The 12,398-nt window shown below is 36.6% G+C and overlaps 1 protein-coding gene across 1 annotated transcript in view; it reads left to right on the top strand.

Annotated features, from left to right (window-relative positions):
• SYT14 (synaptotagmin 14) overlaps positions 1–12,398 on the top strand; it is a 131,099-nt gene that overhangs the window by 116,415 nt on the left and 2,286 nt on the right. The window contains exons 7-8 of the mRNA XM_081112679.1: positions 8,474–8,663; positions 11,339–11,395. Of these exons, the coding sequence (XP_080968805.1) occupies positions 8,474–8,663; positions 11,339–11,395 (247 nt within the window). The remainder of the gene's footprint in view (positions 1–8,473; positions 8,664–11,338; positions 11,396–12,398) is intronic.

Raw genomic sequence — 12,398 nt, 5'->3', positions numbered from 1 at the left:
TTCGCAGGGCCAGACCAACTGATTTCGTGGACCTTTACGGCCTGTGGGCCGCATGTTCCCCCCGCCTGGCTTAGAGAGGAGGTCCAGTTTCTCTTACCACCACATTTCACGTCTTCTACAATTTATGATTTTCATTCAATAATACTAAGTCCCTGCTAAGTGATAGGCCCTGTACTAATTTTGGGACATACAAAGATCTCTACACCAAAGGTTCTGCCCTCAAGGGACTTGCAGTTGAGTAAACACAGACCAAGTCAGGGTTACAGTGCAGTAGGGCGAGTCTCGGATAGAAATGTCCCCAGGTGCCGGGTGGGTGAAGCTGGGCTTAACTTTCCTTGGTAGCTGCATCCTCCACCCTTCTCCCCACATGCACCAGCCACATCGGATCAGTGTACATTTAAAATGTGCCTCCCACCTTTGGGCCTTGGCTCATACTCTCTGCCTGAGACGGCCATCCCCGTGCCTGTTGAAATCCTTCTAGGGCAACTTCAGATGTCTCTCTTCTCAGGAATGTAGTTGCTGGTAACCGCGCCCACGTTTATTCTCCCATGAAGCGTCTCCAGGCGCGTGTGGCTGTCTGCCCGGAGATCAGCGCGCCTCCTCCCTGGGGCAGGGCCTTGTGCAGAGCAGACCTTCCCTAAACGTTTATCCTGCTGAGCTTCCCACTGGCTGTTGGTTTCTCTTCTGTCCTGTGTCTTTCAGTGTGATAAGCAGTACACCGTTTATTAATTACTTCTTGCAACTAGCCTGAACTCTGGCCGGAAATGAAATGAAAACCCTATTGTGAGGTGAATAGGAGTGTTTCTAAAAATCATTAAGCTCGAGAATATAAATATTAGCTCCAAGGGTGTAGTGGACACTGTTGTTTTTCTACCAGGACACCAACCCCGTCGCTTTCTACCTGAAAGGACAGCCTGCTTTGTCCAGGTAGCCAAGCTTAGAGTATAAGGAATTCCCACAGAAAAACAATACTCTCCCTGGAAGCTGAATTCACATTAAATAAAGTATAAGCAGAAAGAAGTGATCCACTGTGAATGACAACCAGCAGACCCAAAAGATAAGTCTATTGGCATCTCTAGGACATGAATTAATAGCACACTGTGAAAGAGGTTATAAAATAAGTATGCTTTAAATGAATAAAGAGCTAAAAGAAGTAATAGAAGCCACAAGGAAAAACACATGACAATATGGGGGAAGAGGCAGATTTAAATAATGACCATATGGAACTTCGAGAATGAAAAATGGAGTTCTTAAAAATAGAATCAATGAAAAATATGAATAAGAGGGTAAGGAGAATAGAGGATGGAATGAGAATGTTAAGTTTATTTTCTTATAAGAACTCCAGAATGAGAGACTAGAGAAAATAGGGGCAGTATTTGAAATCCATAGTAAGTCATCAGATTGAGAAAGCACAAGCCCTAAGCAGGATTATAGGAAATGAATCCACACCTATAAAAATTACAGCATAAGGTTGAAGCACCAAAGGAAAATGATAGACATAACCATAAAATATAAGGGAACAACAATTTGTCTAGCAGAAGGCTTCTTAGCCTCAGAGAACAGAAGGCAGTGGTATAATATCTTTGAGGTGTCGAGGCAGATGAACTACCAACTTAGAATATTTTTTAAGGGAAAAAGCAAACTCCAGATATTTTCAGGCCAAAACCAAGAGAGTTTACCATGCATAGTTCATTGCTGGAATAATTACTAAAGCGTATACTTTTATAAGAAGAACATTGCATTCAAAAGAAGAAATAGACATGATGATGAACCAAGAGTTGTTAAACATACAGAAAATCTAAATAAGCAGACATGGATCAAGCAAAAAAAAAAAATGCTAGTAAGGATATGGAAGATTTAAATAACACTTAAGTTTTATTTCATGGATATATATGGGAGCTCTATTTAATACATGTAATACAGGTAGAACTGTCACAAATGTCAACCATATGCCAGGCCATAAAGGAAGCCTCCACAAATATCAAAGAATCAATATCATGTAAATTTCATTCTTTGACCACATTGCAATGAAATTAGAAAATCATTTAACGAATACCTGTTGCACACATACTGCATACCAGACATTGTTCTAGTTATTTTGTGTACATTAATAGAAAACAAATAAATTTGGACCTGCATAAAATGTAATTCATTAGAGGGGAGGGAGAGAGATACCTTACACATAGTAAATATAAGTAAATGGTATGTGAGAAGGTTATGAGTATTATGGGTGAGAGGAGAGACAGGGTGAACAGGATCAAGAATGCTAGGGGGAAAGGAGATGTAATTTTAAATAAGAGGCCAGAGCTCATTGGGAATGTAGCATGTGAGCAAAGGCTTGGAAGAGACAAGGAGTTAGCCATGTGCATATCTGGAGAAAGAACATTGTAAGCAGATGGAACAGACAAGCCTGAGAGCCCAGAGTGTGTACCTGTTGTCTTCAAGGAATACCCAGGAGGCCCTTTTAGCTAGAACTCCATGACTGGGGAGTAGAATAGTAGGAGGTGAGGTAAAAGAGACAGTACACCTACCACTCCCATCACCTGAATCTATATATTTGGCTACTCAAACAAACAAACAAACTAAAAACATTCTCAATTAACTCACAGTTTGAAAAGAAAACATAATGGAAATTGAAAATACTTAGAACCAAACAAAATGAAAACACTATTAAATTTGTGGGGTGCAGGTATCACAGTATTACAGTGAAATGTATAGCCTTAAATATATTTGTAAGGAGGTAAGAAAGAGTGCAAATTGGTGAGCTAAACATTCTTCAACTCAAGATGTTAGAAAAGGAAAATAAAGAGAAGTTAATGAAAGAAAAAAATTGTAAAAAGGTTTAACAAAAACAAGAGCTGGTTGCTGTTTTTTAAATTACTAATAGAATAGGTAAACCCCTGGAAATATTGATCAAGGAAAAGAAAAGAAACATGTTACCACCAATTCAGAGGAAATTTCAAAATCATAAAGACAATAACTCTAGGAAAACAGAAGAACATTTTTTAAAATGTAAATGTCTAAAAAGTGATTTAGCAATAATGAAAACTTAAAAAGACTTATTACCATTAAAAAAGGTGAATCAGTAGTCCAAATGATTTTCATAAAAAGGAAGATGGTTGAGTTTCAAGGGAAAGTTGTACCCAACTTCAGTGAACATATAACTCTCCTAGAATAATGCATATTTGATGAAAAAAATGTATGTTTATATATATGTATTAGTATGTGTATATGTATGTATTTTTGCTGAATTCAGTTTAATAGCGCTTAATTTGGAATTTCTGCATTATGTACTTATAAGTAGGATTGGTTTATAATTTTTTATGTTCTTGTCTAATTGGTATCAAAATTACACAATTCCAAAAGAAAAGTTATGTACTTTGGCTTTTCATCCTCTGAAATAGTTTATATAGCATTGGAGTTGAGAGCGTGGGGAAAAAATCATAAACTTTATAAACCCATGTCACAAGCATATATGCAAAAACACCAAATTAAATATGTTCAGATTGAATACAGTGAAAAAATCATCTGTGCAAGTATGTATATACGTATACGTATGTATACGTATATACATAAGTGTATAGACCTATGGATATATATGCAAATTTTGATCAGAGCAGGACTTTCTCATGACCATTTCTACATGATGCTGTAGTCAAACATGGGTAATATAAAACATTTTGTTTTTATTTGTTTTATAATTTTTCATATGTTATTAATATGTTAAGTTCTCGGGGTTAATATGAAAAAGCTTTTCTTATGAAAGAGAAAGTGAGAATTTTCTACTTTTCTGCGTAGCATCCATATCTTCTTGCGGCCACAGTACCCAGATTACGCTTGAGAGCCAGTCTGCCTGTGTGCCTCTGATGAAGTGACTTCGTTCCAAAGCCCTGGAATGCGATCTCATGAGCCCTAACTAGCCAGTGCTGGGGTTTTGGTGAGAGGGATCAGGATGCTGTCTGCCTTCCTCTTTCCCACAACACTCAGAGCTGCTGAAAACAGTGTGGCAATTAGGAAGAAAAAGTCTACCTGAGAATAAAGCCAAGTTTGGGAAACAAAGTCAGAAAATGGAGAAGGGGAACTGGTTCCTAGGGACACAGGGTGAGGCCTGGGTACCAACTGTCATGTTCCATAAGCCATTGAGTTCCCCTGTGTTGCTTAAGCCAGGCAAAGTTGGATATTCTATCGTTTGCAGCCACATGAATCCTGAATCGAACAGCATTCTGAAATGTAAACGATTCAGCCATCCCCTGCTCACCCTGTTAAATTATCCTGTAGAGTCTATTGGTGTTTTTATCTTACAGATTACACTAGATTGGGAGGGAGTGGGCTGGAGGGGGACAAGATTTGGAACAGTTCGGCTGTTCTTGCTTTCTCTGACCTGAAATTGCCTGGGGTTACCTCCTCCTTACCTGGGCTGCTGAGGGTTCAGTGCCTCAGGGCTGGGAAAGGCCCTGAGGGAGGGGCTCTGCTGATGGAGACGCAACTCAACTCCCGTTGAGGGCCGCCCCAGCAGGTGAGGCAGCGGGTGAGGCAGCGGGTGACCTCCCTCTTGCGACTCTTCAGCACCCTCTGTGTCCTCATCACCCCATTTTCAGAAAAGTCTAATGCAGTGATGGCGAACCTATGACACGCTTGCCAGAGGTGACACGCGAACTCATTTTTTTGGTTGATTTTTCTTTGTTAAATGGCATTTAAATATATAAAATAAATATCAAAAATATAAGTCTTTGTTTTACTATGGTTGCAAATATCAAAAAATTTCTATATGTGACATGGCACCAGAGTTAAGTTAGGGTTTTTCAAAAAGCTGACACGCCGAGCTCAAAAGGTTCGCCATCACTGGTCTAATGGAAGCATCTCATGAATAAATTAAACAATAAAAACATCTTCCAGCCACAGTGAAAATAAAGTCAACAGAAGCTATTCACATGTATGGTAATTACCATTGTACAGTTTAGTTTTCCCTTAAAAATATCGAGTCTAAAGATGGAATCAGTTTAGTATTAATAAAAGTCCAGACATTTACTTAATGAAAGTGCTGCTGTCTTTTTAATCTTCTGTTTTTCTCTCTATGGTTATACGTTCCCACCTAATTTTAAACGATTAGCACCATAATAATTCTTATGGTAAACATTCCACGGAGCTTATTCCTTCCTCTGAAAAACTAGTTTTTTTTCTACTTTCACACAATACTCCTTCACCCTAGGGCAGAGGACTCAGGGGGAAGGAGAGGAAGTATTAAAAAAAAAAAATACTCTGTGAGATGGGAGGAAGTTTTACTTTGGGGAGCCGGAGGGACTGTTCCTTGAAATAGACCTAATTATGGCTGGGATTTGTGTGACTTTGGGTTCATCACCTGCAGTGGTAAATTAGTGCTGGGGTCTGCAGAGAGACTAGATGGAGACTCCCGCGTGCACACCGAGTGGAGCAGCCCGCCCTGAGGAACAGTCATCGGAGAGGTGCCCCTGGAGTATATCGTGTCTGCATTTAATTTGTCTTCACTGCAGCTACTCTGTTTACGTAGCTACTCTGCACTGCTTGGTGGTGCTCGCTCATCTCCTCGGGAAGGCCACGCGATTAGCACTCTTCCTAAGGTGTGAATCCAGACCAGTTTCTTCTGGTAAACACTGTTATACTGCAGCAGGGCTCACTAAAATAGAATGCGATCACCAAGGATCGTATCACTCTTGCTCTTTTCTTGGGCTTGAAGACCAGAAAGGCCGTTCCCAGGATTTCCTGGGACCTCACTTTGTTGCTCAAAATTGGCAGCGTGATGTCTGTGTTGATAAGAAGATATTAGATTCACATCTTATGATCTGACAGTAGGTTAATGTGAAAAATACTATATTATGAAGAATGTCTTTCACAGCATCTAACAGATGCTGCTGGTATAATAGCCCAATGGAGCAAGTGCGCCAAATGTGCATGCGCGTTATTTTTGACACTGTTTTCATAAGTGATGATGTCGCCTAATTGAAACTTACTAAAAATTGTTTTCTCCTCCAACTGTCATGAAAACATACCAAATTATGTGCTTTGTATACCCATGATTTACAAGGATAAGCTGTATATTCCTTTTGGCTTTCTCAGCTGGTTTAGAGTTTACATTTGAAAATACGAGATTTTTATCCCTTTAAATATTCGTCTAATGAGTTCATTCAGTCCCAGTATGTATTAATTCTTCTTCACTTACATAGCCAGCAGTAGATTCAAACTTGAAGATTCATTTAAGGCATTTTCAGATTTTTTTAATCTAAAGTTTGTTAAATCTAAAAGTCTTATTTAAAAAAACATCTTATAGTCTTTTTTTTTTTTATTGATTTTTTTACAGAGAGGAAGGGAGAGAGATAGTTAGAAACATCGATGAGAGAGAAACATCGATCAGCTGCCTCCTGCACATCTCCTACTGGGGATGTGCCTGCAACCCAGGTACATGCCCTTGACCGGAATCAAACCTGGGACCCTTCAGTCCGCAGGCCAACGCTCCATCCACTGAGCCAAACCGGTTTCTGCCATCTCATAGTCTTTTTATTTAACTCATGGAGCGTTGCTGGCATTCAGCAATGTATAGGTTTAAATTTTTACCTTCGTGTGCAGCTCTAACTTATGTGTGGATTTTAGATTTCGTGTGTGCATAATTATATAATCTTCCCATAGGACTGTTTAAACTCTTCTTCCAAATCTTTATACCTTTCATTTCATTTTATTGTTTCTAGTGAGGCTAGGCCTCCACTGGCTGGCATCTCCACTACAGTGTTACTAGAAGTGGTAATAGTTGACATCATTGTCAACATCCCCAATTTCAAAGGGGAAACATTAAAATTTTTTTCTATTAACTATGATGTTATTGGTTGTTAGATTTGGTTTGCTAACTGTTTAGTTAGGGTTTTGAATCTACGTTCATGAATAAGAAAATCCTGTAACTTTTTTATAATGTCCTTTTCTGATTTTTGATGGTTTTGCTAGATTTTTAAAGGAAGCTAGGGAGTGTTTCTTCTTTCCTACTTCTGTCTGGAAGATTGTGGGTAAGACTACCATTATTAATTAGAATTCACTGGTGAAGCCATCTAGCTAGTTTTTAGTTTGGGTTTTTTCTTGTGGGTTTTTTAAAAAAGTTTTTAATTGCAAATTCAACTTCTTCAATAACACTGTTTTGATATTCTGTTTCTTCTTGTGTCCATTTTGGTTATAGTTTTCTATGAATATGTCTATGTCATCAAAATTTCCAATTTATTGGAAGAGAGCTCTTCATACTATCCTTTTGCCTTTTTATGGTCTATAGGCTATGTAGTGATGTCTCCTTTCTTATTACTGATATTTGGCATATGTGCCTTCTTTTTTTCTTAAACTCTCCAACGTTTATCTATTTTTATTAATGTTTTCAAGTAACTTATTTTCATTATCATTTTGTTACCTATGGGTTATTTAAAAGTGTTTCCTTAATTTCCAGTGATACAGGAATTTTTTCTTTACAAGAAGATAGCTTAGATTTCTAGATTAAAAAACATTCTGAAGATTTCCATTATTTGAAATTCATTGTTAATTTGCTTTTATTTTTGTAAATATTTATAAAAATTCCACTGTGAGCTTGAGAAAATGTATATTCTGTAAGGTAAGGTGTTCTATATATTACCATTAGGTCAGTTTTCTTATTGTGATATTCAAATCTTCTACCTTCTTTTACTATGTTTTTTCTCTGCGTGCTGTCAGTTACTGAAACAAGTGTACATACTGAAGTCTCTACTGGTTGTGAATTTGTTTCTCTAGTTCTGGCAGTTTTTGCTTTATATGTTTTGACCCTATGCTGTTAATGCATGTAAGTTTGAAATTATTTTATCTTCCTTGTAAATTGAAAGCTATATCATTATTGAGTGTATCTCTTCATCTCTAAGTAATGGTTATTGCCTTAAAGCTAACCTTGACTAATGTAGCTATGTCAATTTTCCTTTGGTTATTATTTGCATAGTTAATTTTTCCATCCTTTTTTTCAACGTTCTGTATTTCTGTGTTTTACATGATGATTTATAAATAGATTGTTTTAACTTATTTATTTAATGAAAGTGTGCCAATCTTTGTCTTTAAAGACATTGTTAAAACATTTACATTTAATGTAATTGAGTCTAAATCTGTGTCAGTCTTTTAAGGTCAGTAAGTCTTTAAAAACACAATTTTTTACATTCAGAAAATAGACAGTTTATTAACATCTATGAGTAAGAAATTTAGCTTCTGATTTGTATATAAATATGCATGGACTTATAAAACCTCATCTATCATTTCTTTGCTATATAATGAAAAGAGATGCAGAGACTAAAATATGCTCAGAACAACATTTCTAATCTAGTGTTTGGGAATTTTGCTTGCATTTCATCTTTATTGTGACTTACTTGCCTAATTCCACTAAACATGGCATTAACAATATATCTTTTTTTTTTTTTACAAAGTACTATAAAGATTTCACTTTCGGTTCCAGGGCTGTGACTCCCAAATGAGCACGTCAGAAGTGTCCTGCAGTAGAAGTACATCCTCCTGTCAGTCTCTGGAGCGTGGCTCAGTTCCAGAAATTCTCATTGGCCTGCTTTATAACGCCACCACTGGCAGACTATCCGCAGAAGTCATCAAAGGCAGCCACTTCAAAAACTTGGCAGCAAACAGACCACCCAGTGAGTGGAAAATGTTTGTTTTTTTTAAATTCTAATGTTTTCTGCACTTATGGGAATCTCAGTGTTAGGAGCTTTCGTCCTACCATTTAGTCTTAACTGATCAAAATGAAATGGTGTAATAATCATCAGCTAATCTGTTTCATGATTTCTATTTCCAGTCATTTGGGAAGTAGAAAAATTTGAAATTCAAAATATGAATTGGAAGGTGTCGAGACTTAATTTTTCTAATGTCAGTGGAATAAATTCTCCCCATTATAGCCATTATCTTCTAATGCCAGAAAAAGTTACAGGATCTTTTTAAGTTACTAATATTCCACCAAGATAATCAGGAATATGGGCAGTTATTGCTGTTACCTAAAGATTGATGCTGTGTTATCTGTCTGCATGCAGAACTATACACTTTCCTCCCTTAACAATTTAAGAAGAAACTGTGTTTTTTTTCACATATTTCTTCTTTAAAATTATAAGTCAGTACTGTCACCAGAGTCTTTTCTTAAATGGAATGTGCTTTGGCTTTACCAGGACCAACAGAATAAGGAATATTTTAGTATTTACCCCAAATGCTAGGAAGGGAAACTAGATAGTATACCTCCGCCCTGTGTCTATGCCTCTCAGTCTCCCAAATCCTAATCCAGCCGTGGGCAAACTACGGCTGCCAGATCCGGCCATTTGAAATGAATAAAACTATTGAAAAAAAAGGCCGCACCCTTTTATGTAATGATGTTTACTTTGAATTTATATTAGTTCACACAAACACTCCATCCATGCTTTTGTTCCGGCCCTCCGGTCCAGTTTAAGAACCCATTGTGGCCCTCGAGTCAAAAAGTTTGCCCACCCCTGTCCTAATCTCTCTCCCAGCTCCAGGTAAGTTATGGGAGAACAGAGAAATTGTCACTCAGTGTATGCCCAAAACTATTTGTTGAAATCTATGGACGCAAACTGGGAAATAGCAGCTTTTTTGTACTTCTCTAAATTAAAGCTGTTAATGCCCCAAACTAAAAATTTGGAAATTTTGAATAATGGTCATTTTAAGTTTGTTTAAAGATTTCTTTCAAACTTGCTTAAAACAATCTTTTACTCCAATTATCAAATAATTCTTGAAGGAGAAGAAACTTTTTCCACCCTTAAATTAACATTTTTTTTCAGTCAAGCTGAAAAGTCATAAAGACATATCTGGTTTGCTCTAAGTAGTCTTGGAAACCTTGCTTCTTACATACATCATGAAATGTATCTATCCCTGAATTAAAAATCAGAAGGCCAAAGTTATGTTCATATTTCTACCCTTGGACAAGCGCCCTAACTCCCCTTAAGTCTGTTTCCTTATACATAAAAGTAAAGTTGTGTCTCTCACAGGGTAAATGTGAGACTCAAACAGACAAAGGTGCATAAAAGAAGGATGGATTTATTGTTGTCCTCTTCCTCTTTTCAGAACGAAAATTTCAGAGGGTGTAAAGAGACAGTTATTAGAATAAACAGCTACGTGGTTATCTTCATTAATACACACTTAGAATGCAAACTCTAATGGCCTGGGAAGCAACTTAAATGAGCAAAAGTTGTGGATGAAAGATAAGGAGCATGGTGAGGCCTGTGACCAATGGGAGAGTGTACACCCTGCATTTAGATATTCAGATTGGAAATTGTTGTCAAGCACGGCAACAGATAAGATACTTTTGGGGTTCCCTTTAGCCACAAGTTATCAGTTTGCCCTTCATTTTTTGCTTTAGCTAATAGTTTAATTTTTTGACAAATTTTTAACTTGAGATACTAAAAAGTAGCAGAATGAAGTGATGTTTGCCTCTCTGTCCTTGTTCTACCCACTTTGATAGAAACAGAAAATCACTAATCAGACTCAAAATGAAAGGAGCAGAGTAGAAGAGGTTAAGAGATTATCATCCACAAAATAAGGTAGATCTTTCCAGTTCTAAAGAGTAAGTTAAAGCAATTTTCATTATTTTAGAGTTAGATCTTCAGTATCAGGATGTTTAGCTGAATTAAATACAAGTCAACATTAAAATTAGTTACACAGGGTAAAATATAAGATAATAAAGTAAAATATAAGACAGTTATGTCAGTTCATCTTATTCTGTATATATTATATAAGATTGTGACCCTTCACATATACCTAGTACTAAGCTTTGAACTGTGTTATAAACTGAATAATCTAATTTGTAACCAAAGAAAACAATAGTAGTATTCAAGGGAAAAATTTTTGGTAATTCTATTTTATTTTTCATTACTTAATTTTATGTTACATTGAGAGTAGTAATAAAAGAATTTGGAATATTAAATATTGCATGAATAAACTTAAAAATTTTGGATAATAATAACAGTGATCCTATAATGACTTTTATTCAGTCTTTTATAGTCTGATAATTTGCATGCTTCTATGTTCAATGTGCTTTAGACCAAGAGGATATCATTATAAAGATGCCCCCCTTTAAAACAGTGTGATTTTTGTTTCAGATTACAAAATGACCTTAAAAATGCTCATTTCATGAGTTTTGCCCAAGGACCCTTTTGTTCAACCCTCTACCTGAATTAAAATGCTAAATTTTTGTGTTCTTCCACTCCAGTGAACAGTATTTCCTCTTTAATTCTAACCTTTGACCCTCTTTCACCCAACAATTGACATCTGGTCATTATTTCTTTTACTGCTTTCCACCCCCTGTTGTCAGATGGACTGTTCTGTTGTCTAAAACACTTGATAGGTGGACAGGTTTATATAATCCGAGGTGAGTTCCTGTAGAGGCTAATTGGATGTTGTCTTTTCATGCAAAACAAACAAAAAAATACCCTAAAACTTGCCAGCAGTGAAGCTGTCCACCATGTTGGTTTCAAAAAATGCACATTTATTATCTGTGGTACTTTAAGTAAAACTAACTTAGAATTTATCTCTGATTATGGATGATGGTATTCAGAGTATAAAGTAAGCAAAACTTTTTAAATTAAAGGCTTTTTTTCATTCATTGTATTTTGACTCATACAACAGAAATAGTTACTTCATCAGAAATACTGCAATTTTCATTAAAATTAATTGAAATTTTGACAAGAAGTACACATGATGGATCTACATGCTGAAGGTCATCTGCATGAATCAAACGACCTTGAAAACACAGTTGTTTGAAGAGAGGGTTTATCTCCCAAATAATCAGGCAATGGACTGTTACGTTTCACTTTGTACACGAAACATCACATCAGTTGTTTTTTTTCTAATTCATGAACATAGTTCGGACGCCATACTTACAATTGGACATTGAATTGTGTCAAAAAAGGAACCCTGTACTATCTATTTTGACTGTCCAGAAAGCACATTAAATGTACTCTTGCATGAAACCAGGAGAAAGTTTTCCTTGACTTGCTGAACTTTGAGCCCTTAATGCATTTAGCTTCATTTTGGCTCTTAAATAGTTTTAAAATCTAATTAAAAAACCACATCCATGCAGAGATTTTTTTCACATTTCATCCTAAGCTGTTTTGATGTCATCTTTGCATTCTTGTCTTCCTCTTTTCCTCTTTATCATTTGCCTTCATTTCTATTTGTTTGTTTATTCTTATTCTCTGAAAACACAGTGGAATGCTTTACAGTGTTGTGGCTAATTGAGCTTGCTAAGTGTTTATTAATGCTATGATGTCCTGCTTAGTGAAGCTAAATGGGGATGGGATGGGGAGGGGGCGGTCGTGGGAGGTCGTGGGAGGTCAAGGAATGGCTGGGAGGGTGGAGGAAGGATTATGAGG

This window comes from Myotis nattereri (assembly GCF_964212035.1).
Source record: "Myotis nattereri genome assembly, chromosome: 18".
NCBI lineage: Eukaryota > Metazoa > Chordata > Mammalia > Chiroptera > Vespertilionidae > Myotis > Myotis nattereri.
The sequence above is the reverse complement of the archived record's forward strand: the minus strand, read 5'-3'. Positions and strand labels throughout refer to the sequence as shown.